General features: G+C 41.9%; 1 protein-coding gene across 4 annotated transcripts in view; it reads right to left on the minus strand.

Annotated features, from left to right (window-relative positions):
* LOC128675795 (microtubule-associated protein futsch) overlaps nucleotides 1-27,569 on the minus strand; it is a 163,337-nt gene that overhangs the window by 4,540 nt on the left and 131,228 nt on the right. For 2 of the 4 annotated variants that reach the window (XM_053755468.1, XM_053755472.1), the window contains one exon: nucleotides 344-27,517. In XM_053755468.1, coding sequence (XP_053611443.1) covers nucleotides 344-27,517 — 27,174 coding nt within the window. The remainder of the gene's footprint in view (nucleotides 1-343; nucleotides 27,518-27,569) is intronic. The other 2 variants (XM_053755470.1, XM_053755471.1) reach the window with 2 other exon arrangements.

Consider the following 27,569-nt stretch of genomic DNA (forward strand, 5'->3'; position numbering starts at 1 on the left):
ATCCAGGTTCAAGATATGTCATTTTTGATTTAATTCCATTATTTATCTTATCATCACCACAATTTCCCCTCTCTCATAATTAACACCATATTTCACCAATAGTGTATATTTAAAAAAAATATATTAATATGGCCACCCGACTGGCAGGATCGCCATGTGTTTGTATTAGACTTTTTTATTCATTGATGTAACATACAATATCTACTAAATATATGATATAAATGATAAATAAATGATTGATATATATCCTATGATAAGATAACTTATACTACTTATCACATCACATCACATTTTTCAGTTCAAGTGATTTCACAATGAATTAAATGATTGATATAAATCTTACCTAAATCTTTATCTTCCCAAGTCTTCTTGGCATCCAGAAGAGCGTTATAAATTTCTTTGGATGGTTCCGTACCCGAGAATACATAATATCGGGCTCGTACCCGTTTGAAGAACTCCAGCGCAGAATAATATGAGTTGCCATGATGCGGGACGTATGTCAGTTCCATATAAACTGGAGTGGGGGCCTTTTTCTTACTTGGTGATTCAGAGGCGCGATTTTTTGCTTCTTTACTTTTCTCTTGATTAATTTTATTTTTGTTCAGCACGGTCGAGCTAGGAGCTTGCTTTTTAGGCGTACTTTTTCCATCTGTCTGTGTAGGTGGACCAACTGGACTCGGCAAGCCCAGTGGCTTTCCCCAAGATTCAATAGGGTCTTTCAATGTGGAATCTTTCGATTCCATTTTTTCTGCACTATTTGTTTCCTTTTTGCTACTTGTAGATGAACTAGATTCTGAAACTTTCTTTGTGTCAGACTTAAGATCTTTGAGTGTAATAACATTCTCCTCTTTGGAAGATTCATGATGACTCAAACTAGATTGACTTTGGTCATGAAATTCGTACTTAGCAGTAATATTTTTAATAACTTCCGAGCCACTTACTTTTTTATAGTCCTCTATTGCCTTTTCAAAATGCTCGTCGGCTTCTTGTAAAAATGTGGCATCAGATTTACTTTTACTAATGTGCATTGTACTTTCAGCATGAAATTTTTCCTGTGTCAGGAAATCATCAGTCAGTTTAGATAATGGTTTATCAACTACGTGAACTTCAGTCTTTGCTTCTGAATGGGTAGAAGATGTGCATGAATCATCTTCTGTTAGTTGTCCATAAATAGAACATGACATCGGATCTTTTGCTAGTGATGATTCGAAATCATGCTTCTCAAAAATTACGTCATTACCTTCCCGTTGTGCTGGCAACTTTGAATCAAGTTCAAAGCTTAAATTAGATCGTGGAGAATGCGCAATCTGTGACTTTGTGCTGCTAGGGCTTCCTTGGCCATCGTCATCACTGTAGTAAATTCCGCTGCTTTCAGTTCCCCATATGTGAGTGGCGGCTCTAGAACCACGTGAACTGATGTCTGACGGCGGAGACGATATGCCAGGATGATCCAAGTCATCACTAGCTGCGGATGAACTTCTCATATCGCCTGTTTTCGAAGAATGTTTTGAATATGACTTTTCGCTTTCACCTGTGTCAATAATTTCTTCAAACTCTTCTTTAAATTCTGATATAGTAGTCTTAGTAGATTTTGTTGTCTTAGTAACACCATCACTGCCTTTGCTGACAGTTGTTGTTTCAATTGTAATTTTAATTTTCTCTGGACTTACTACCTCCTTTGTTGTAACAATGGTAATTGTTTGTGTTATTTCGTTATCACCATCATGAATAACCTTTGTAAATGTTTCGGTATCAGTTGTGATTTCACCTACAGGAGAACGTTGTTTTGTTGATTTTAGCCCTTGACTATAATTTTCCTTCTTTTCTAGTGGTAATTCATGTGCTTTGGCTGGTTTTTCTTCGACTATCGGCTGTTTTTCAATTTCTTCCAATTCTTCTGGTGTCCAGTCATCTAAGCTCGTACCTAATGGTAAATATGTTATTTGTGTTCGTACATCTTTGGTGATATCAATCGATCCATCAACCTTTTCATTTTCTGTCAATGTCTCTGTAACAGTTTTGACAGCAATTTCATTGGTTTCATTATTTTTTAATTCTTCTTTGGTTACATATGTAGTAATTGTTTGAGTAATTTTTTCTCCTTCATGATCGATAGAATTAACTTTCTTATCAACTGATGTTTTAATTTTACCTGTTGCTTTTAACCCTTGTAATGCAGCCTGCAAATCACTGTCGGATGTTTTCTGAAATTCAGAAATGGTAATTTTAACATCCTTTGTAGTTTCAGTTGATCCATCCGGATACTCGTCTACAGTGATCGTTTCCACAGTAGTCCGAACTCTTCTTATATTTTTATCGGAGCTTGCCAATATTTCTCGCTTAGTTTTTGTAGTAATTGTGCGCTTGATTGTAACAGGACCTTGTTGTACTATTTCATTTTGAACATCAGATTCCTCAGAAGTATCTTCAACAATTTCAGAGTCATCGATATAGGATTCCATAGGCTCAGTATCTCCTTCTGCCATCGTTACTTTAGGTGATATATCAGCGATTGATACCTTTTCACTCTTCTTAGTAACTATAGAGCCATTTGGATGCTCATCTTCAATTACAGTTCTTACGGTAGTTTTAATTTTCTTTGAATGCGCAAGTTTACTTTCAAATTTTTCGCATATTGTAGTGATAGTTGTTTTTCGTAAGATATTTACTCCATTTTCCACAATATTTTCTGTTTCCGAAGATGATTGTATAACAGGTTGCCCTACTAAAGTATAATCTTCTAAACTTTCATTAAATGTTTCCATACCATAGTCAGCTACTGAAACTTTCACTTCCTTACTGACTTCGGTAACTCCATTTGGTAGTATTGATTCTGTTACAGTTTCAATAGTAACTTTGACTTTTCTTTTTGATTTATCTTGAGAAGAAAATATTTCTTTAGTAGTTGTCGTAGTAATTAATTGTTTTATTTCTATGTTATCTCTTACAACAAAGTTTTCTTGCGTGTCTATATTCGTTGTTTTATCTTCCAAATTAGGAAAATCATGTAAATCATGGGATTGTAGAATATCATCAGTCGAAATGTCACTTATGGAAGTATATGTATTGACAGATGTTTGTGATGATCCATCCGGATATTGATCAGTTGTGGTGATTGTCGTTATAGTTTTTATTTTTTTAATGGCACCGTTGTTGTCTGAATACTTTAGTTTTATTATTCGCTTATTAATCAGTCTAGTTATAGTAATTCCATTTTCTTTAACTTCTTCCGTTGTACTTGTTTCACTAGTTTCTGGTTCTCCTTCGAGATTCAATGCACTAAGGATATCTTCTACGTTTTTATCTAATAATTGCTCACCAATGTTAGTAGTATTAAGATCAGATTCAACCTTTTTAACTGATTTTATTTCTTGTTCATTACTTTTTTCAACTATACTCTTATCTGAAGTTGTTTCCAAAGTACCAGTTATTTGATTAACGAGTGTTTCATCTATAAAAGATACTTTTTCACTGGTTTTTGTTATGATAGAACCATCAGGGTATTCATCGTCAGTTACAGTCTGTACTGTTATTTTGGTCCTTTTTATGTTACTATCAATGTTACCAAATACTTGTTTTGTTGTAGAGGTTGTTATTTTTCTTTTTATTGATAAATCATTTTCCATTATTATATCGGTTTTAGTAACTGTGTCTCTTTCGGGTTCACTTATTTCACCAAAACCTACAAGGTTCAGGTCTCCAGAGTTTATGCCATGATCAGATACTGTCACTTTCACATCTTTAGTTACTTCAGTAATACCATCTGCTCTACAATTTTCAGTAACAGTTTCCACTGTGGTCTTAATTTTTTTATTTGACTTGTTTTTGCTAGCTAATATTTCTCTTGTAGTAGTTGTGGTTATAATTTGCAGTACACTTTTCCCATCAAGCATGATACTTTTTTCTTGTTTGTCGACTGCAATTGACTTATCTTCCAATTCAGTAAAATCAACGAGATCTGAAACTTCCACTGCGTTATTTTTTTCTAAATCAGTAAGTGAAGTACTACTATCAATTTTGGTAGTTGAAGATCCATCAGGATATTCATCAGTCGTAGTAACAGTTGTGACGGTTTTTAATTTTCGAGGAAAGCCTTTAGAGTCAACGTATTTTGTCTTTACAATATTTGTTAATATACTGCGTTTAATCAACACATTTTGTTCAATTATGTCTTCTGTTTTTGATATAGTACTAACTTCTGGTTCATCAAGCATAATATATTCACTTAGAATTTTATCCAAATTACTACTTGAATCTAAAACGACTTCTTCCGTTTTTACTTCAACATTTTTTTGAACATCTTTAGAACCATCAGGATATTCTTTACTCACATTAGTTTCAACAGTAGTTTTTATAATTTTCTTACTTTCATCTACTTTGAGTGTCTCTTTTTTAGTTATAGTTGTAATTGTTTCTATGATATCAATATTATTTTCTTTAATTATTCTTTTACTAACATCAGTATCAATAATTGTGTCTTCAACATTATCATCTAATTCGTCAGTTTCTTGGACAAAGTCATATTTTAATTTAGTCTCTGCATTATCAGTTACTTTTTTATCAGTATCCGTAATATCATATTCTTGAAGACTTTCGGCAGCATCTTTTGATTGGCTTGATGACGTTTCAGATTTTTCTTCTTCAGTCTCAAAATGATCTTTATCATGTTTATAGTCTTTTGTATATAAATCCATTTGTGAGGTAGATCGAAGGCTGGAAGAACATTCAGAAAGTAAGGTTTGGGTATCTTTTGTAGTAGTAGTAGATCCATCTGAGCCTTTGCTCAATGTTGTTGTTTCAATAGTGGTTTTTATATTTTGAGGGGTCCCATCTTCTCTTGATATAACTTCTTTAGTTGTAACAGTCGTTATTGTCTGCGTCACAACATTTTCTCCCTCTTTGATTATTTTAGTTACTGTATCAGTTTCCGTTTTAATTTTTCCCATTGTTTGCATAAGAGTCACTAAATCGGGATCAGAGCTTTCTACGTCAGCCAACGATTTCATTAATTTGGGTACTTTTTCTGTTGACGTAGATATTTTTTGAGTTAAAACATCTTCACCAACATGTACCACTTTAGTTATAGTTTCATCACTACCATCTGATTTATCATAAGATATTTCACTTTGGACACCATCACTAACTTTCACATCTTGAAAGCTACTAGGAGTTTTTGGCAATGGACTAACTGGAACTGTAGGAGGTGTAGATACTCGATCATATTCAGGCTGTGGAGTTAAACTTTCAGTTTTTATACCTTGTTGGACCGATTCTTCGCTAAAAGCTTTATGAATGGATTCAATGAGGTGCGCTGCGCTATGTACAGTAGTTCCTTCAAAAAATTGAGAAATCATTGCTTTATCTATAGAATCTTGTTCTATATCCATTGGAATGCTGTGCACTCCAGAGTCAGATGTCTCTGATAACAATAAATCTTCTTTAGGAGAGTCAACATCTCTTACCTTTGTGTCTGATTTAATGCTTTGTTTTAATGTTGAAGAATCTCGACTCATTGTTTGACTACTGATAGATTGCATTGAATCAATATAGCTGCGTTTTGCTGATTTTTCAGAACTTTCAAAACTGTATTTTTCTTCTAAGCTTACTTCTTTAGACAAGTCTTCAGAACTGCTCCCATGTAACAATGTTTGACTTAAACTATCTCTTTTGGATGATAAATGTTCGTCGAAACGTTTATCACCTGAGACTGATCTCTTAGATATTTTATGTATAGATTTCTCTTTAGTTTTTTCTGAACTAGAATCAGACTTCGTTGAATGTTGGAGAAAAGGTGACTTATCTTTAGTCATCTTATCTTCATCAGATACATTTGAAATTTTTTCTTTGTAATCAGTTTGACTATCGTCACTAAAGGAATCTCCATTTTTTTGAGAGTGAATATTGTCAAAGATTTGTTCATCGTGGAATTTCGCATAGCTATCGTTATCTGATATATCTACAATAGAAATACTGCTTTCCTTAGAAGTGCTAGAAGAACCATCTGGATATTGATCTGTTGTGATTGTAACAGTTTCCGTTTTTATTTTTTTCAAAAGTCCGGTATTATCAGCATATTTAGTTTTGATTATTTTGGTAATGCAAACTCTAACGATAACTATATTTTCTTTCAAAACTTCTTCTGTTTTAGTTGAAATGTCTTCTTCAGGCTCCCCGTAAATAGTCAAACCACTGAGTTCTTTAGGAGTATCTATGGTTTCATTACTGGTAATCGATGTACTATCTCTTTCTGAGTGGATTGCCATCAAATTGTCTAAGACGGTTTCAGAACTAATTTTTTTAAATTTATCAATGTTCATAGAATGAATCATATCAGGACAAGATTCTTTAGAAATATCAACGACTAATTCAGGACTAGGAATATCATATTTGTCATCCAATTTGAAAGACTCGGTTTCGTTATTTGACTGAATATTCTCTTTCGCTGCGCTGGGTACCTTAGATATGTCTAGCACTGTTGCCAAAGTGACTTTTTCTGGGCTAAGCTCTATAGACTTTTCCAACACTGGTGCCAAAGCATCTTTCTCTGTGCTAGGCTCCATAGATTTGTCTACTACAGTTGCTAAAACGTCTTTAGCTGGGCTAGGCTCCTTAGATTTGTCTACTACAGTTGCTAAAACGTCTTTTTCTGGGCTAGCCTCCTCAGATTTGTCTAGCACTGGTGGCAAAGCATCTTCCTCTGTGCTAGGCTCCTTAGATTTGTCTACTATAGTTGCTAAAACGTCTTTATCTGGGCTAGGCTCCTTAGATTTACTTAGCACTGGTGCTAAAGCTTCTTCCTCTGGGCTAGCCTCCTTAGATTTGTCTAGCGCTGGCGCCAAAGCTTCTTTCTCTGGGCTAGGCTCCTTAAATTTATCTAGAACTGGTGCCAATTCTTTATCTGGGCTAGGCTCCTTAGATTTGTCTAACACTTGTGCCAAAGCTTCTTTCTCTGGGATAGACTCCTTAGATTTGTCTAGCACTGGTGCCAAAGCGTCTTTATCTGGGCTAGGCACCCTTGATTTGTCTAGCACTGATGACAACGCGTCTTTCTCTGGGCTAGCCTCCTTAGATTTGTACAGCACTGATGCCAAAGTTACTTTCTCTGGGCTAGGCTCCTTAGATTTGTCTAGCACTGGTGCCAAAAGGTCTTTCTCTGTGCTAGGTTCCTTAGATTTGTCTAGCACTGGCGCCAAAGCTTCTTTCTCTGGGCTAGGCTCCTTGGATTTGTCTAAAACTGGTGCCAAAGCGTCTTTCTCTGGGCTAGCCTCCTTAGATTTGTCTAGCATTGGCGCCAAAGCTTCTTTCTCTGGGCTAGGCTCCTTAGATTTGTCTAGCACTGGTGCCAATTCTTTTTCTAGGCTAGGCTCCTTAGATTTGTCTAGCACTGGTGCCAATTCTTTCTCTGGACTAGGCTCCTTAGATTTGTCTAGCACTGGTCCCACAGCGTCTTTCTCTGGGCTAGATTCCTTAGATTTGTCTAGCACTGGCGCCAAAGCGTCTTTTTCTGGGCTAGGCTCCTTATATTTGTCTAGCACTGGTGCCAATTCTTTCTCTGGGCTATGCTCCTTAGATTTTCCTAGCACTGGTGCCAATTCTTTTTCTGGGCTAGGCTCCTTAGATTTGTCTAGCACTGGTGCTAAAGCGTCTTTTTCTGGGCTAGCCTCCTTAGATTTGTCTAGCACTGGTGGAAAAGCTTCTTTCTCTGAGATAGCCTCCTTGGATTTGTCTAGCACTGGCGCCAAAGCTTCTTTCTCTGGGCTAGGCTCCTTAGATTTGTCTAGCACTGGCGCCAAAGCTTCTTTCTCTGGGCTAGGCTCCTTAGATTTGTCTAAAACTGGTGCCAAAGCGTCTTTCTCTGGGCTAGCCTCCTTAGATTTGTCTAGCACTGGCGCCAAAGCTTCTTTCTCTGGGCTAGGCTCCTTAGATTTGTCTAGCACTGGTGCCAATTCTTTTTCTGGGCTAGGCTCCTTAGATTTGTCTAGCACTGGTGCTAAAGCGTCTTTTTCTGGGCTGGCCTCCTTAGATTTGTCTAGCACTGGTGGAAAAGCTTCTTTCTCTGAGATAGCCTCCTTGGATTTGTCTAGCACTGGCGCCAAAGCTTCTTTCTCTGGGTTAGGCTCCTTAGATTTGTCTGGCACTGGTGCCAATTCTTTCTCTGGGCTAGGCTCCTTAGATTTGTCTAGCACTGGTGCCAAAGTTTCTTTCTCTGCGCTAGGCTCCATAGATTTGTCTAGCACTGGTGCAAATTCTTTCTCTGGACTAGGCTCCTTAGATTTGTCTAGCACTGGTGCCAAAGCTTCTTTCTCTGGGCTAGGCTCCTTAGATTTGTCTGGCTCTGGTGCCAATTCTTTCTCTGGGCTAGGCTCCTTAGATTTGTCTACAACAGTTGCTAAAACGTCTTTTTCTGGGCTAGGCTCCTTAGATTTGCCTAGTACTGGTGCCAAAGCTTCTTTCTCTAGGCTAGGCTCCTTAGATTTATCTAGCACTGGTGCCAAAGCGTCTTTCTCCGGGCTACGCTCGTCTAGCACTGGTGCCAAACCGTGTTTATCTGGGCTAGGCTCCTTAGCTTTGTCTAGCACTGGTGCCAATTCTTTCTCTGGACTAGGCTCCTTAGATTTGTCTAGCACTGGTCCCATAGCGTCTTTCTCTGGGCTAGATTCCTTAGATTTGTCTAGCACTGGCGCCAAAGCGTCTTTTTCTGGGCTAGGCTCCTTAGATTTGTCTGGTACTGGTGCCGATTCTTTCTCTGGGCTAGGCTCCTTAGATATGTCTAGCACTGGTGCCAATTCTTTATCAGGGCTAGCCTCCTTAGATTTGCCTAGCACTGGTGACAAAACGTCCTTCTCTGTGCTAGATTCCTTAGATTTGTCTAGCTCTGGCGCCAGAGCTTCTTTCTCTGGGCTATGCTCCTTAGATTTGTCTGGTACTGGTGCCGATTCTTTTTCTGGGCCAGGCTCCTTAGATTTGTCTAGCACTGGTGTCAATTCTTTTTCTGGGCTATGCTCCATAGATTTGTCTAGCACTGGTGCCAATTCTTTCTCTGGACTAGGCTCCTTAGATTTGTCTAGCACTGGTGCCAAAGCTTCTTTCTCTGGGCTAGGCTCCTTAGATTTGTCTGGCCCTGGTGCCAATTCTTTCTCTGGGCTAGGCTCCTTAGATTTGTCTACAACAGTTGCTAAAACGTCTTTTTCTGGGCTAGGCTCCTTAGATTTGTCTAGCACTGGTGCCAATGCGTGTTTCTCTGAGCTAGGCTCCTTAGATTTGTCTAGCACTGGTGCTAAAGCTTCTTTCTCTGGGCTAGGCTCCTTAGATTTGTCTGGCTCTGGTGCCAATTCTTTCTCTGGGCTAGGCTCCTTAGATTTGTCTACAACAGTTGCTAAAACGTCTTTTTCTGGGCTAGGCTCCTTAGATTTGTCTAGCACTGGTGCCAAAGCGTGTTTCTCTGAGCTAGGCTCCTTAGATTTATCTAGCACTGGTGCCAAAGCGTCTTTCTCCGGGCTAAGCTCGTCTAGCACTGGTGCCAAACCGAGTTTCTCTGGGCTAGGCTCCTTAGCTTTGTCTAGCACTGATGCCAATTCTTTCTCTGGACTAGGCTCCTTAGATTTGTCTAGCACTGGTGCCAAAGTTTCTTTCTCTGGGCTAGGCTCCTTAGATTTGTCTAGCACTGGTGCCAAAACGTCTTTGTCTGTGCTAGGCTCCATAGATTTGTCTAGCACTGGCGCCAAAGCTTCTTTCTCTGGGCTATGCTCCTTAGATTTGTCTGGTACTGGTGCCGATTCTTTTTCTGGGTCAGGCTCCTTAGATTTGTCTAGCACTGGTGTCAATTCTTTTTCTGGGCTATGCTCCATAGATTTGTCTAGCACTGGTGCCAATTCTTTCTCTGGACTAGGCTCCTTAGATTTGTCTAGCACTGGTGCCAAAGCTTCTTTCTCTGGGCTAGGCTCCTTAGATTTGTCTGGCTCTGGTGCCAATTCTTTCTCTGGGCTAGGCTCCTTAGATTTGTCTACAACAGTTGCTAAAACGTCTTTTTCTGGGCTAGGCTCCTTAGATTTGTCTAGCACTGGTGCCAAAGCTACTTTCTCTGGGATAGGCTCCTTACCTTTGTCTAGCACTGGTGCCAATTCTTTCTCTGGGCTAGGCTCCTTAGATTTATCTAGCATTGGCGCCAAATCTTCTTTCTCTTGGCTAGGCTTCTTAAATTTGTCTAGCACTGACGCCAAAGCGTCTTTTTCTGGTCTAGGCTCTTGAGATTTGTCTAGCACTGGCGCCAATTCTTTCTCTGCGCTAGGCTCCTTAGATTTGTCTTTCACTGGTGACAATTCTTTCTCTGGGATAGGCTCCTTAGTTTTGTCTAGAACTGGTGCCAATTCTTTCTCTGGACTAGGCTCCTTAGATTTGTCTAGCACTGGTGCCAATTCTTTCTGTGGACTACGCTCCTTAGATTTGTCTAGCACTGGTGCCAAAGCGTCTTTTTCTGGGCTAGGCTCCTTAGATTTGTCTAGCACTGGTGCCAAAGCTACTTTCTCTGGGATAGGCTCCTTACCTTTGTCTAGCACTGGTGCCAATTCTTTCTCTGGGCTAGGCTCCTTAGCTTTGTCTAGCACTGGTGCCAATTCTTTTTCTGGGCTAGGCTCCTTAGATTTGTCTAGTACCGGTGCCAAAGAGTCTTTCTTTGGGCTAGTCTCCCTTGATTTGTCCAACACTGGTGTTAAAGCGTCTTTCTCTGGGCTAGGCTCCTTAGTTTTGTCTAGCACTGGTCCCACAGCGTCTTTCTCTGGGCTAGATTCCTTAGATTTTTCTAGCACTGGCGCCAAAGCGTCTTTTTCTGGGCTAGGCTCCTTAGATTTGTCTAGCACTGGCGCCAAAGCGTCTTTTTCTGGGCTAGGCTCCTTAGATTTGTCTAGCACTGGTGCCAAAGCTTCTTTCTCTGGGATAGGCTCCTTACCTTTGTCTAGCACTGGTGCCAATTCTTTCTCTGGACTACGCTCCTTAGATTTGTCTAGCACTGGTCCCACAGCGTCTTTCTCTGGGCTAGATTCCTTAGATTTGTCTAGCACTGGTGCTAAAGTGTCTTTCTCTGGGCTAAGCTCCTTGGATTTGTCTAGCACTGGCGCCAAAGCTTCTTTCTCTGGGCTAGGCTCCTTAGATTTGTCTAGCACATGTGCTAATTCTTTATCTGGACTAGGCTCCTTAGATTTGTCTATTACAGTTGTTAAACCGTCTTTTTCTGGGCTAGGCTCCTTAGTTTTGTCTAGCACTGGTGCCAATTCTTTATCTGGACTAGGCTCCTTAGATTTGTCTAGCACTGGTGCCAAAGCTTCTTTCTCTGGGATAGGCTCCTTACCTTTGTCTAGCACTGGTGCCAATTTTTTCTCTGGGCTAGGCTCCTTCGATTTGTCTAGCACTGATGACAACACGTCTTTTTCTGGGCTAGGCTCCTTTGTTTTGTCTAGTACTGGTGCCAAAGCGTCTTTTTCTGGGCTAGGCTCCTTAGATTCGTCTAGCAATGGTGCCAAAGTGTCTTTCTCTGGGCTAGGCTCCTTAGACTTGTCTATTACAGTTGTTAAACCGTCTTTTTCTGGGCTAGGCTGCTTAGATTTGTCTAGCACTGTTGCCAAAGCTTCTTTCTCTGGGCTAGCCTCTTTAGACTTGTCTAGCACTGGTGCCAAAGCTTCTGTCTCTGGGCTAGCCTCTTTAGACTTGTCTGGCACTGGCGCCAAAGCTTCTTTCTCTGGGCTAGGCTCCTTTGATTTGTCTAGCTCTGGTGCCAATTCTTTATCTGGACTAGGCTCCTTAGATTTGTCTAGCACTGGTGCCAATTCTTTATCTGGACTAGGCTTCTTAGATTTGTCTAGCACTGGTGCCAAAGCGTGTTTCTCTGGGCTAGGCTCCTTAGATTTGTCTAGCACTGGTGCCAATTCTTTTTCTGGGCTCGGCTCCTTAGATTTGCCTAGCACTGGTGCCAAAGCGTCTTTCTCTGGGCTAGGCTCCTTAGATTTGTCTAGCACAGGTGACAAAGCGTCTTTCTCTCGGCTAGGATCCTTAGATTTGTCTACTACAGTTGCAAAACCGTCTTTTTCTGGGCTAGACTCCTTAGATTTGTCTAGCACTGGTGCCAATTCTTTTTCTGGGCTCGGCTCCTTAGATTTGCCTAGCACTGGTGCCAAAGCGTCTTTCTCTGGGCTAGGCTCCTTAGATTTGTCTAGCACAGGTGACAAAGCGTCTTTCTCTCGGCTAGGATCCTTAGATTTGTCTAGCACAGGTGACAAAGCGTCTTTCTCTCGGCTAGGATCCTTAGATTTGTCTACTACAGTTGCAAAACCGTCTTTTTCTGGGCTAGACTCCTTAGATTTGTCAAGCACTGGTGCCAATTCTTTTTCTGGGCTAGGCTCCTTAGATTTGCCTAGCACTGGTACCAAAGCGTCTTTCTCTGGGCTAGCCTCCTTAGATTTGTCTAGCACAGGTGCCAAAGCATCTTTCTCTCGGCTAGGCTCCTTAGATTTGTCTACTATATTTGCTATAACGTCTTTTTCTGGGCTAGGCTCCTTAGATTTGTCTACTACAGTTGAAAAATCGTCTTTTTCTGGGCTAGGATCCTTTGATGTGTCTACTACAATTGCTAAAACGTCTTTTTCTGGGCTACTCTGCTTAGATTTGTCTACTACAGTTGATAAAACGTCTTTTTCTGGGCTACTCTCCTTAGATTTGTCTACTACAGTTGCTAAACCGTCTTTTTCTGGGCTAGGCTCCTTAGATTTGTCTAGCACTGGAGCCAAAGCTTCTTTCTCTGGGCTAGGCTCCTTAGATTCGTCTAGCACTGGTGCCAAAGTTTCTTTCTCTGGGATAGGCTCCTTAGCTTTGTCTAGCACTGGTGCCAATTTTTTCTCTGGGCTAGGCTCCTTCGATTTGTCTAGCACTGATGACGACGCGTCTTTTTCTGGGCTAGGCTCCTTAGATTTGTCTAGCACTGGTGCTAAAGCGTCTTTCTCTGGGCTAGGCTCCTTAGATTTGTCTAGCACTGGTGCCAATTCTATCTCTGGACTAGGCTCCTTAGATTTGTCTAGGACTGGCGCTAAAGCGTCTTTTTCTGTGCTAGTTTCCTTAGATTTGTCTAGCACTGGTGCTAAAGCATCTTTCTCTGGGCTAGGCTCCTTAGTTTTGTCTAGCACTGGTGCCAATTCTTTCTCTGGGCTAGGCTCCTTCGATTTGTCTAGTACCGGTGTCAAAGCGTCTTTCTCTGGACTAGGCTCCTTAGATTTGTCTAGCACTGGTGCCAATTCTATCTCTGGACTAGGCTCCTTAGATTTGTCTAGCACTGGTGCCAATTCTTTTTCTGGGCTAGGCTCCTTAGATTTGTCTAGCACTGGTGCCAATTCTTTCTCTGGACTAGGCTCCTTAGATTTGTCTAGCACTGGTCCCACAGCGTCTTTCTCTGGGCTAGATTCCTTAGATTTGTCTAGCACTGGCGCCAAAGCGTCTTTTTCTGGGCTAGGCTCCTTATATTTGTCTAGCACTGGTGCCAATTCTTTCTCTGGGCTATGCTCCTTAGATTTTCCTAGCACTGGTGCCAATTCTTTTTCTGGGCTAGGCTCCTTAGATTTGTCTAGCACTGGCACCAATTCTTTCTCTGCACTAGGCTCCTTAGATCTGTCTAATACCGGTGCCACAGAGTCTTTCTTTGGGCTAGTCTTCCTTGATTTGTCCAACACTGGTGTTAAAGCGTCTTTCTCTGGACTAAGCTCCTTAGATTTGTCTAGCACTGGTGCCAATTCTATCTCTGGACTAGGCTCCTTAGATTTGTCTAAGACTGGCGCTAAAGCGTCTTTTTCTGGGCTAGGTTCCTTAGATTTGTCTAGCACTGGTGCCAAAGTTTCTTTCTCTGGGATAGGCTCCTTACCTTTGTCTAGCACTGGTGTCAATTCTTTCTCTGGGCTAGGCTCCTTCGATTTGTCTAGCACTGATGACAACGCGTCTTTTTCTGGGCTAGGCTCCTTTGATTTGTCTAGCACTGGTGCCAAAGCGTCTTTCTCTGGGCTAGGCTCCTTAGATTTGTCTAGTACCGGTGTCAAAGCGTCTTTCTCTGGACTAGGCTCCTTAGATTTGTCTAGCACTGGTGCCAATTCTATCTCTGGACTAGGCTCCTTAGATTTGTCTAGCACTGGTGCCAATTCTTTCTCTGGACTACGCTCCTTATATTTGTCTAGCACTGGTCCCACAGCGTCTTTCTCTGGGCTAGATTCCTTAGATTTGTCTAGCACTGGCGCCAAAGCGTCTTTTTCTGGGCTAGGCTCCTTAGATTTGTCTAGCACTGGCGCCAAAGCGTCTTTTCCTGGGCTAGGCTCCTTAGATTTGTCTAGCACTGGTGCCAAAGCTTCTTTCTCTGGGATAGGCTCCTTACCTTTGTCTAGCACTGGTGCCAACTCTTTCTCTGGGCTAGGCTCCTTAGCTTTGTCTAGCACTGGTGCCAATTCTTTCTCTGGGCTATGCTCCTTAGATTTGTCTAGGACTGGCGCCAAAGCGTCTTTTTCTGGGCTAGGTTCCTTAGATTTGTCTAGCACTGGTGCTAAAGCGTCTTTCTCTGGGCTAGGCTCCTTAGTTTTGTCTAGCACTGGTGCCAATTCTTTCTCTGGACTAGGCTCCTTCGATTTGTCTAGCACTGGCACCAATTCTTTCTCTGCACTAGGCTCCTTAGATCTGTCTAGTACCGGTGCCACAGAGTCTTTCTTTGGGCTAGTCTCCCTTGATTTGTCCAACACTGGCGTTAAAGCGTCTTTCTCTGGACTAAGCTCCTTAGATTTGTCTAGCACTGGTGCCAATTCTATCTCTGGACTAGGCTCCATAGATTTGTCTAAGACTGGCGCTAAAGCGTCTTTTTCTGGGCTAGGTTCCTTAGATTTGTCTAGCACTGGTGCCAAAGTTTCTTTCTCTGGGATAGGCTCCTTACCTTTGTCTAGCACTGGTGCCAATTCTTTCTTTGGGCTAGGCTCCTTCGATTTGTCTAGCACTGGTGCCAATTCTACCTCTGGACTAGGCTCCTTAGATTTGTCTAGGACTGGCGTCAAAGCGTCTTTTTCTGGGCTAGGTTCCTTAGATTTATCTAGCACTGGTGCTAAAGCGTCTTTCTCTGGGCTAGGCTCCTTAGTTTTGTCTAGCACTGGTGCCAATTCTTTCTCTGGGCTACGCTCCTTAGATTTGTCTAGCACTGGTGCCAATTCTTTTTCTGGGCTAGGCTCCTTAGATTTGTCTAGCACTGGCGCCAAAGCGTCTTTTCCTGGGCTAGGCTCCTTAGATTTGTCTAGCACTGGTGCCAAAGCTTCTTTCTCTGGGATAGGCTCCTTACCTTTGTCTAGCACTGGTGCCAACTCTTTCTCTGGGCTAGGCTCCTTAGCTTTGTCTAGCACTGGTGCCAATTCTTTCTCTGGACTATGCTCCTTAGATTTGTCTAGCACTGGTGCCAATTCTACCTCTGGACTAGGCTCCTTAGATTTGTCTAGGACTGGCGCCAAAGCGTCTTTTTCTGGGCTAGGTTCCTTAGATTTGTCTAGCACTGGTGCTAAAGCGTCTTTCTCTGGGCTAGGCTCCTTAGTTTTGTCTAGCACTGGTGCCAATTCTTTCTCTGGGCTAGGCTCCTTCGATATGTCTAGCACTGGCACCAATTCTTTCTCTGTAATAGGCACCTTAGATCTGTCTAGTACCGGTGCCACAGAGTCTTTCTTTGGGCTAGTCTCCCTTGATTTGTCCAACACTGGCGTTAAAGCGTCTTTCTCTGGACTAAGCTCCTTAGATTTGTCTAGCACTGGTGCCAATTCTATCTCTGGACTAGGCTCCTTAGATTTGTCTAAGACTGGCGCTAAAGCGTCTTTTTCTGGGCTAGGTTCCTTAGATTTGTCTAGCACTGGTGCCAAAGTTTCTTTCTCTGGGATAGGCTCCTTACCTTTGTCTAGCACTGGTGCCAATTCTTTCTTTGGGCTAGGCTCCTTAGATTTGTCTAGCACTGGTGCCAATTCTTTCTTTGGGCTAGGCTCCTTCGATTTGTCTAGCACTGATGACAACGCGTCTTTCTCTGGACTATGCTCCTTAGATTTGTCTAGCACTGGTGCCAATTGTATCTCTGGACTAGGCTCCTTAGATTTGTCTAGGACTGGCGCCAAAGCGTCTTTTTCTGGGCTAGGTTCCTTAGATTTGTCTAGCACTGGTGCTAAAGCGTCTTTCTCTGGGCTAGGCTCCTTAGTTTTGTCTAGCACTGGTGCCAATTCTTTCTCTGGGCTAGGCTCCTTCGATTTGTCTAGCACTGGTGCCAATTCTATCTCTGGACTAGGCTCCTTAGATTTGTCTAGCACTGGTGCCAATTCTTTTTCTGGGCTAGGCTCCTTAGATTTGTCTAGCACTGGTGCCAATTCTTTCTCCGGACTACGCTCCTTAGATTTGTCTAACACTGGTCCCACAGCGTCTTTCTCTGGGCTAGATTCCTTAGATTTGTCTAGGACTGGCGCCAAAGCGTCTTTTTCTGGGCTAGGCTCCTTAGATTTGTCTAGCACTGGCGCCAAAGCGTCTTTTTCTGGGCTAGGCTCCTTAGATTTGTCTAGCACTGGCGCCAAAGCGTCTTTCTCTGGGCTAGATTCCTTAGATTTGTCCAACACTGGTGCTAAAGCGTCTTTCTCTGGACTATGCTCCTTACATTTGTCTAGCACTGGTGTTAAAGCGTCTTTCTCTGGGCTAGGCTCCCTTGATTTGTCTAGCACTGGTGCTAAAGCGTCTTTCTCTGGGCTAGGCTCCTTTGATTTGTCTAGCACTGGTGTTAAAGCGTCTTTCTCTGGACTATGCTCCTTATGTTTGTCTAGCACTGGTGCCAATTCTTTCTCTGGGCTAGGTTCCTTCGATTTGTCTAGCACTGGTGCCAATTCTATCTCTGAACTAAGCTTCTTAGATTTGTCTAGCACTGGTGCTAAAGCGTCTTTCTCTGGGCTAGGCTCCTTAGATTTGTCTAGTACCGGTGTCAAAGCGTCTTTCTCTGGACTAGGCTCCTTAGATTTGTCTAGCACTGGTGCCAATTCTATCTCTGGACTAGGCTCCTTAGATTTGTCTAGCACTGGTGCCAATTCTTTTTCTGGGCTAGGCTCCTTAGATTTGTCTAGCACTGGTGCCAATTCTTTCTCCGGACTACGCTCCTTAGTTTTGTCTAGCACTGGTCCCACAGCGTCTTTCTCTGGGCTAGATTCCTTAGATTTGTCTAGCACTGGCGCCAAAGCGTCTTTTTCTGGGCTAGGCTCCTTATATTTGTCTAGCACTGGTGCCAATTCTTTTTCTGGGCTAGGCTCCTTAGATTTGTCTAGCACTGGCACCAATTCTTTCTCTGCACTAGGCTCCTTAGATTTGTCTAGGACTGGCGCTAAAGCGACTTTTTCTGGGCTAGGTTCCTTAGATTTGTCTAGCACTGGTGCCAAAGTTTCTTTCTCTGGGATAGGCTCCTTACCTTTGTCTAGCACTGGTGCCAATTCTTTCTCTGGGCTAGGCTCCTTCGATTTGTCTAGCACTGATGACAACGCGTCTTTTTCTGGGCTAGGCTCCTTTGATTTGTCTAGCACTGGTGCCAAAGCGTCTTTCTCTGGGCTAGGCTCCTTAGATTTGTCTAGTACCGGTGTCAAAGCGTCTTTCTCTGGACTAGGCTCCTTAGATTTGTCTAGCACTGGTGCCAATTCTATCTCTGGACTAGGCTCCTTAGATTTGTCTAGGACTGGCGCTAAAGCTTCTTTCTCTGGGCTAGGCTCCTTAGCTTTGTCTAGCACTGGTGCCAATTCTTTTTCTGGGCTAAGCTCCTTAGATCTGTCTAGTACCGGTGCCAAAGAGTCTTTCTTTGGGCTAGTCTCCCTTGATTTGTCCAACACTGGTGTTAAAGCGTCTTTCTCTGGGCTAGATTCCTTAGATTTGTCTAGCACTGGCGCCAAAGCGTCTTTTTCTGGGCTAGGCTCCTTAGATTTGTCTAGCACTGGCGCCAAAGCGTCTTTTTCTGGGCTAGGCTCCTTAGATTTGTCTAGCACTGGTGCCAAAGCTTCTTTCTCTGGGATAGGCTCCTTACCTTTGTCTAGCACTGGAGCCAATTCTTTCTCTGGGCTAGGCTCCTTAGCTTTGTCTAGCACTGGTGCCAATTCTTTCTCTGGGCTATGCTCCTTAGATTTGCCTAGCACTGGTGCCAATTCTTTTTCTGGGCTAAGCTCCTTAGATTTGTCTAGCACTGGCACCAATTCTTTCTCTGCACTAGGCTCCTTAGATTTGTCTAGGACTGGCGCTAAAGCGACTTTTTCTGGGCTAGGTTCCTTAGATTTGTCTAGCACTGGTGCCAAAGTTTCTTTCTCTGGGATAGGCTCCTTACCTTTGTCTAGCACTGGTGCCAATTCTTTCTCTGGGCTAGGCTCCTTCGATTTGTCTAGCACTGATGACAACGCGTCTTTTTCTGGGCTAGGCTCCTTTGATTTGTCTAGCACTGGTGCCAAAGCGTCTTTCTCTGGGCTAGGCTCCTTAGATTTGTCTAGTACCGGTGTCAAAGCGTCTTTCTCTGGACTAGGCTCCTTAGATTTGTCTAGCACTGGTGCCAATTCTATCTCTGGACTAGGCTCCTTAGATTTGTCTAGGACTGGCGCTAAAGCTTCTTTCTCTGGGCTAGGCTCCTTAGCTTTGTCTAGCACTGGTGCCAATTCTTTTTCTGGGCTAAGCTCCTTAGATCTGTCTAGTACCGGTGCCAAAGAGTCTTTCTTTGGGCTAGTCTCCCTTGATTTGTCCAACACTGGTGTTAAAGCGTCTTTCTCTGGGCTAGATTCCTTAGATTTGTCTAGCACTGGCGCCAAAGCGTCTTTTTCTGGGCTAGGCTCCTTAGATTTGTCTAGCACTGGCGCCAAAGCGTCTTTTTCTGGGCTAGGCTCCTTAGATTTGTCTAGGACTGGCGCCAAAGCGTCTTTTTCTGGGCTAGGTTCCTTAGATTTGTCTAGCACTGGTGCTAAAGCGTCTTTCTCTGGGCTAGGCTCCTTAGTTTTGTCTAGCACTGGTGCCAATTCTTTCTCTGGGCTAGGCTCCTTCGATTTGTCTAGCACTGGTGCCAATTCTATCTCTGGACTAGGCTCCTTAGATTTGTCTAGGACTGGCGCCAAAGCGTCTTTTTCTGGGCTAGGTTCCTTAGATTTGTCTAGCACTGGTGCTAAAGCGTCTTTCTCTGGGCTAGGCTCCTTAGTTTTGTCTAGCACTGGTGCCAATTCTTTCTCTGGGCTAGGCTCCTTCGATTTGTCTAGCACTGGTGCCAATTCTATCTCTGGACTAGGCTCCTTAGATTTGTCTAGCACTGGTGCCAATTCTTTTTCTGGGCTAGGCTCCTTAGATTTGTCTAGGACCGGCGCCAAAGCGTCTTTTTCTGGGCTAGGTTCCTTAGATTTGTCTAGCACTGGTGCTAAAGCGTCTTTCTCTGGGCTAGGCTCCTTAGTTTTGTCTAGCACTGGTGTTAAAGCGTCTTTCTCTGGGCTAGGCTCCTTAGCTTTGTCTAGCACTGGTGCCAATTCTTTCTCTGGGCTAGGCTCCTTCGATTTGTCTAGCACTGGTGCCAATTCTATCTCTGGACTTGGCTCCTTAGATTTGTCTAGGACTGGCGCTAAAGCGTCTTTTTCTGGGCTAGGTTCCTTAGATTTGTCTAGCACTGGTGCCAAAGTTTCTTTCTCTGGGATAGGCTCCTTACCTTTGTCTAGCACTGGTGCCAATTCTTTCTCTGGGCTAGGCTCCTTCGATTTGTCTAGCACTGATGACAACGCGTCTTTTTCTGGGCTAGGCTCCTTTGATTTGTCTAGCACTGGTGCCAAAGCGTCTTTCTCTGGGCTAGGCTCCTTAGATTTGTCTAGTACCGGTGTCAAAGCGTCTTTCTCTGGACTAGGCTCCTTAGATTTGTCTAGCACTGGTGCCAATTCTATCTCTGGACTAGGCTCCTTAGATTTGTCTAGCACTGGTGCCAATTCTTTCTCTGGACTACGCTCCTTAGATTTGTCTAGCACTGGTCCCACAGCGTCTTTCTCTGGGCTAGATTCCTTAGATTTGTCTAGCACTGTCGCCAAAGCGTCTTTTTCTGGGCTAGGCTCCTTAGATTTGTCTAGCACTGGTGCCAAAGCTTCTTTCTCTGGGATAGGCTCCTTACCTTTGTCTAGCACTGGTGCCAATTCTTTCTCTGGGCTAGGCTCCTTAGCTTTGTCTAGCACTGGTGCCAATTCTTTTTCTGGGCTAAGCTCCTTAGATCTGTCTAGTACCGGTGCCAAAGAGTCTTTCTTTGGGCTAGTCTCCCTTGATTTGTCCAACACTGGTGTTAAAGCGTCTTTCTCTGGGCTAGATTCCTTAGATTTGTCTAGCACTGGCGCCAAAGCGTCTTTTTCTGGGCTAGGCTCCTTAGATTTGTCTAGCACTGGCGCCAAAGCGTCTTTTTCTGGGCTAGGCTCCTTAGATTTGTCTAGCACTGGTGCCAAAGCTTCTTTCTCTGGGATAGGCTCCTTACCTTTGTTTAGCACTGGTGCCAATTCTTTCTCTGGACTAGGCTCCTTAGATTTGTCTAGCACTGGTGCCAATTCTATCTCTGGACTAGGCTCCTTAGATTTGTCTAGGACTGGCGCCAAAGCGTCTTTTTCTGGGCTAGGTTCCTTAGATTTGTCTAGCACTGGTGCTAAAGCGTCTTTCTCTGGGATAGGCTCCTTAGTTTTGTCTAGCACTGGTGCTAAAGCGTCTTTCTCTGGGCTAGGCTCCTTAGTTTTGTCTAGCACTGGTGCTAAAGCGTCTTTCTCTGGGCTAGGCTCCTTAGCTTTGTCTAGCACTGGTGCCAATTCTTTCTCTGGGCTAGGCTCCTTCGATTTGTCTAGCACTGGTGACAATTCTATCTCTGGACTAGGCTTCTTAGATTTGTCTAGCACTGGTGCTAAAGCGTCTTTCTCTGGGCTAGGCTCCTTAGATTTGTCTAGCACTGGTCCCACAGCGTCTTTCTCTGGGCTAGGCTCCTTAGCTTTGTCTAGCACTGGTGCCAATTCTTTCTCTGGGCTAGGCTCCTTCGATTTGTCTAGCACTGGTGACAATTCTATCTCTGGACTAGGCTTCTTAGATTTGTCTAGCACTGGTGCTAAAGCGTCTTTCTCTGGGCTAGGCTCCTTTGATTTGTCTAGCACTGGTCCCACAGCGTCTTTCTCTGGGCTAGATTCCTTAGATTTGTCTAGCACTGGCGCCAAAGCGTCTTTTTCTGGGCTAGGCTCCTTAGATTTGTCTAGTACTGGTGCCAAAGCTTCTTTCTCTGGGATAGGCTCCTTACCTTTGTCTAGCACTGGTGCCAATTCTTTATCTGGGCTAGGCTCCTTCGATTTGTGTAGCACTGATGACAACGCGTCTTTTTCTGGGCTAGGCTCCTTTGATTTGTCTAGCACTGGTGCCAAAGCTTCTTTCTCTGGGATAGGCTCCTTACCTTTGTCTAGCACTGGTGCCAATTCTTTATCTGGGCTAGGCTCCTTCGATTTGTGTAGCACTGATGACAACGCGTCTTTTTCTGGGCTAGGCTCCTTTGATTTGTCTAGCACTGGTGCTAAAGCGTCTTTTTCTGGGCTAGGCTCCTTAGATTTGTCTAGCACTGGTGACAAAACGTGTTTCTCTGGGCTAGTCTCCCTTGATTTGTCCAGCTGTGTTGCCAAAACGTTTTTCTCTGGGCTAGGTTCCTTAGATTTGTCTAGCACTAATGACAACGCGTCTTTCTCTGGGCTAGGCTCCCTTGATTTGTCTAGCACTGATGACAACGCGTCTTTCTCTGGGCTAAGCTGCTTAGATTTGTCTAGTACTGGTGCCAAAGCGTCTTTCTCTGGGCTAGGCTCCTTAGATTTGTCTAGTACTGGTGCCAATTCTTTCTCTGGGCTAGGCTTCTTAGATTTGTCTAGCACTGGTGCCAATTTTTTCTCTGGACTAGGCTCCTTAGATTTGTCTAGCACTGGTGCCACAGCGTCTTTCTCTGGGCTAGACTCCTTAGATTTGTCTAGCACTGGTGCCACAGCGTCTTTTTCTGGGCTAGACTCCTTAGATTTGTCTAGCACTGATGCCAAAGCGTGTTTCTCTGGGCTGGTCTCCCTTGATTTGTCCAGCACTGTTGCCAAAACGTCTTTCTCTGGGCTAGGTTCCTTAGATATGTCTAGTACTGATGACAACGCGTCTTTTTCTGGGCTAGGCTCCTTTGATTTGTCTAGCACTGGTGCCAAAGCGTCTTTCTCTGGGCTAGTCTCCCTTGATTTATCCAACACTGGTGCTGAAGCGTCTTTCTCTGGGCTAGGCTCCCTTGATTTGTCTAGCACTGATGACAACGCGTCTTTCTCTGGGCTAGGCTGCTTAGATTTGTCTAGTACTGGTGCCAAAGCGTCTTTCTCTGGGCTACGCTCCTTAGATTTGTCTAGTACTTGTGCCAATTCTTTCTCTGGACTAGGCTCCTTAGATTTGTCTAGCACTGGTGCCAAAGCGTCTTTCTCTGGGCTAGGCTCCTTAGATTTGTCTAGCACTGGTGCCAATTCTATCTCTGGACTAGGCTCCTTAGATTTGTCTAGCACTGGTGCTAAAGCGTCTTTCTCTGGGCTTGGCTCCTTATATTCGTCTAGCACTCGTGCCAAAGCGTCTTTCTCTGGGCTAGGCTCCTTAGATTTGTCTAGCACTGATGCCAAAGCGTCTTTCTCAGAGCTAGGCTCCTTGGATTTGTCTAGCACTGGCGCCAAAGGGTCTTTCAGTGGGCTAGGCTCCTTAGATTTGTCTAACACTGGTGTCAAAGAATCTTTCTCTGGGCTAGGCTCCTTAGATTTGTCTAGCACTGGCGCCAAAGCGTCTTTTTCTGGGCTAGGCTCCTTAGATTTGTCTACCACTGGTGCCAAAGCTTCTTTCTCTGGAATAGGCTCCTTACCTTTGTCTAGCACTGGTGCCAATTCTTTCTCTGGGCTAGACTCCTTCGATTTGTCTAGCACTGATAACAACGCGTCTTTCTTTGATCTAGGCTCCTTAGATTTGTCTAGCACTGATGCTAAAGCATCTTTCTCTGGGCTAGGATCCTTAGATTTATCTAGCACTGGCGCCAAAGCGTCTTTCTCTGGGCTTGGCTCCTTAGATTTTTCTACTTCTGGAGCTAAAACTGTTTCTGACTTTAGTTCTTTCTCTGTCTCTTTAATTGATTCGTTCTGTGTGTGATCTTTTAATTTTTCAGGTTTTAAATTCATATTAGTAAAGGCACTACTGGAAATGGGCTCTATTTCGTCTAACAATGCAATATCCTCACTTATATCAGATACTTCAACATGTTGCTCAATATTAGTTTTTGGTTCACTGAGTGTATCATCATCACTGGTAGCGATGATTGTTAATGTTTTTACTTTTTCAGGTTTACCGTGTTTGTTCGCATATACTATTTTGATAGTTTTAGTTACAATTGTTCGCGTGATTATTATATTTTCTATTGTTAGTTTTTCGATTTTCTTCGATATGAATTCTATTGGTTTGCTATAAATTGTAAATCCTGTTAATTCTTTTATATCTTCTTTTTGCACTAATATAATACTGTCGCATATTTTTTTAATTTCACCATCGATATTAATTTGTGTATTCTTTTCTCCGTTTTCATTTATAAACATATATTTTTCTAAACTTACTTGCGTTTGATCAAGTTTGTCAGAAATTAGTTTATTAGAATAGTCAAGTGATTCTGAACTTAATGCTTGTACAGAAGATGGTAATATATCTGACTCAAGGTTTTTTATTTCCTTATCAGTAACGATAGTGTTTTCATTTAATTTATCTATGTTCGTTTGCTCGTCTTTGTCTTTTTCTGGCATGAATTGCAGTTTTCCTTCCTTTGCAGAGATTTTATCAGTATCAGTGAATATTGCCTTATTTTCAGATTCTGCGTCGTCATCACATTTCATTTTTAATTTTTCATCAGAATCTTGAACTTGACTAGTTTTGTCTGTGGTTAGTTTAGAAGAGAAATATAAGTCCGGTTGTTTAATACTTATGATATCTCTGTCACTGTCTCTAATATCAGCTAATGTCTCTTTACTAGGTTCTTTAGGAAGAACTTTGTCGAGATCAGCTTCAGGTTGAGATTCATCTATGTCGATGGTGAATGTAGAAGGAAATACTTTTTCTTCCAACTTGATCGCCAAAGATTCTGTTGAAACTATGTCTGTTACTTCTTTCCTTTTTAAGTCAGCTATTTTTTCTTCCAATTTTTCCAATGTTTTTGCTGAGTCTAATGTCAAACTTAACTTCTTGTCGGATTTATTTTCATCGTTCACGTATTCGATGTCTGATTTATCTAAATTATGATCATTTAATTCTATTTCTTGCTTTACATCAATGCTCTTTAATATAATTGAATCAACTTCGTCTTTGATTTTGTTACCTTTTTCTTGTTTTTCATCAAAATTTTCTCGTTTTGGTCTTTTTCCTTCACTCAATACGGTTCGGTCTGAAGGCTCACTTATATCTTCTGATGTAATAGACCTTACTGGAGAAGCTTCTTTGTGGATATTATTCAATTCAATTTTGCTGTCCAGAATGTTATCACTTACATAATTTTCTTTTTGACTACCGGCTTTAAGCATATCAGTTTGCCTTGCTTCTTTTTCATCAATTAAAAACAATTTTGTTGCTTCTATATTACTTGTCATTGTAGCATCAGCTCCTGAAAAACCTTCTGGTGATTTTCGAATTGTTGGTGACTTTTCTGCTATTATTTCATCTAAACTTTTTTCTGATTTTAACACTTCAGCTACATTTGCAACAATTTTTTCAATATCTTTTGGACTAATTGGTGGCTTTGCAATCATTTCTATTTTACGGGCTTCTTCTATTTCTTTTTCAACATCTTCAGGTATTGAAGGTATTTTTTCTGGCATACAAAGATTTTCGTCAATGATAACGATTTCATCTTTTATTGGTGAATCAATAGTAGTTATGTGAGTTTCTCTCAATTTCTCTGTATATTGTCCATAGTTATATCCACTACTTTCATATTCTTTTACTGGTTCTAAATCTTTTGTTGGTATTGATGCAATTTTTATTTGATCGTGGTACATGGGTGATTCTGGTGCAGAACCTGGAGTGACAGTAACTAGTTCTGCATGAGATGCACGTTGTACTGTTTTATGGATTACATCATCCTGAATTTCTTTTGATTCTTTCAAATTACCTACTTTATTTTCATCTCGCAGTGGTAAATCCTTAGGTACTTTTATTTCATGTACAAAACCAACATCTGGTTTGCGTTTGAACATATCATCATCAATAGGCGTTTTCTTCTCTTCATATGTTCTGTAATCTACAACTTCGTGAAGAGGAAGATCGGCGACTTCATCGGGTGTTTTTACAATTTCTCTTATAGGTGCTGGTACAGATTCAAGTTTAGTGCTTTTTTCTATTGATGTAGGTTTTTTAAAATCATTTACAGTTTGCTGTGTTATTATTTCTTTGGTTTCCTCTTGAACATGCTTTTCTTCAATTTGTTGGTCTTCTTTAATATCATCAAGCGTAATACGTTCATCTTCGGGTAATGTTGGGGCAGTAGTGGCACCAGATTCAATAGTTGTAGATATTTTTTCGTCGGGCTGTGATTCTTGTACAATATTTAGCTCAAAAGAGTCTTTAGGTTTAGTAATACCACTTTTACTATCTGATGTTTTCTTTTCACTGCTAATATCTTGTTTTTCTTCAACACTTACTGAATGTTCTTTAGATTCTAATTGTTTTGTTTCAGTTTCGTAGGCTTCTTTATCAAGTTTAGATTTGAATTGCTCCATTCTAACTTTTTCGAGTACTGTGTCATCTTTCTTTTTTTCAGATTCTTCTTTGTCTTTAACATGTTTTCGTAACTCATCTTCTTGGTCATGATCCTGGTTACTATCTCGTTCCACAATTGAATCTTCAGTGAACTGGTCCACTTCTTCTTTTTCTATAATTAAATACTCCTCTTCAAATTCTCCGTCGGCAGTCGTCTCAGTTTTTGTATCATCAATTAAACAAGTAATTTTTTCTATATCTGAGCGGCCTACAAACTCAATTCTTTCCTCAGCTTCACTGTCTCTATTAAAAACGGCTTCTATTTCCCGTACAATTTCTTGCTCTTCCCTGTCATCAAGTTCTTGCTGTTTTATATCATCAAGCGATTTTGAAGTGTCTTCATCAGATTTTTTGGCATCTTTCAAAATATCTTCATAATTTACCCTTTGCAAACCTTTTAACTTAGTGTCAGTTTTTATTGATTTTACGGATTTGGAAGGACTTTTCATTGCTTTTAGTCCTTTTACAGGTGAAGCTAATGGCCTTGGTCTCCGAGAAATAGGTTCTCGTTTTGTCTTTGATTCTTTTTTGTCAGAAAGTTTTTGACCAAGATCTCTTTTGGGTGATCCTTGTTTGTATTTAGATTCTACTACCCTACGATTACTTGCTTCTTTGGCACTTTTAGCAGGTGTGCTACCTGGACTCATTTTTCTAACCTTAGTTTTAACTCTATCTTTTACTGGTTGTATTGTGGACGAAGTCATTTTTGTATCAACAGACTTCTTGGGGGTAGTTGGTGGTGATTTCTTTTCATCAGATAATTTTTTTTTGTCTATCGCAGTAGAAACGGATCGTTTCTCTGTTTTTTGCACAGCACGATGGCTTAATTTACTTCTTGTACTTGCTAGTTCTGTCTTTGTCCGGGTTTCCATTTTATTTTTCACGTCAATTTTTGTCTTATCGGCATCTATTTTTTTAGCTTCTGCAACTTTCGTTATTGAATCTTTTGTATCGTCAGTCTTATCAACACCTTTAGTTTTCTTGTCAACAACTTTATTTTTCTTCTTCAAGTCCTTCTTTTTCGGCAAGTCATCTATTACTGCGCTCTCATATTGAGCAATTTTATCTTCTAGTTTTGATTCTACTCTGGCAGTAATAGCCTCATTTAAAACTGATTCAATTTTTTTTCCTTCACCGTCTACTAATTCACTGAGCAATTTGTTATCTATGATATTTTTAGAGTCTGTCACATTCTTTACATCCTTTGGTGGTGGTTCAGGTTCCACAATCCTTTCGTCTTTGGTTTTATCTGATATGACACTTTTTTCTTTGCTCGTCCTTGTCGTTGTTTGTTTGGTGGTTCTGCTCGTTGTCGTCGATGTTATTGTTGGCACTGGTGCTATTGTTGGCGTCATTTGTCGTCCAGTACAAGTCGGATGTTGTAAAAATTCTAAATGTTTTAACTTTTCCAGGCCTTCAAATATTTTGTGTTGTGGAGTAGATCCAGGGAACATTATCCTGGTTATCGTGTCGTCTGGATTCGCCGGCCGCCACACAAGAAGAGCGCATATTGAGACGAGGTTAGGAACGGGAAAGTTAAATTGTCCTGACACACTTGCACCTTCGAATAATTTCTGTTCACTATTGTGCCATCTTTTCAAAAATTCTCGAACATATTTGGAGTCCTTGGACGGATTCAGTACGTACATATCAAGGGTTCCTGAAATAAGAAAATAATATTCTTACACATTATAAGACAAAATAATCTGCCA

Source organism: Plodia interpunctella, chromosome 15, assembly GCF_027563975.2.
Source record: "Plodia interpunctella isolate USDA-ARS_2022_Savannah chromosome 15, ilPloInte3.2, whole genome shotgun sequence".
Classification (NCBI taxonomy): Eukaryota; Metazoa; Arthropoda; class Insecta; order Lepidoptera; family Pyralidae; genus Plodia; species Plodia interpunctella.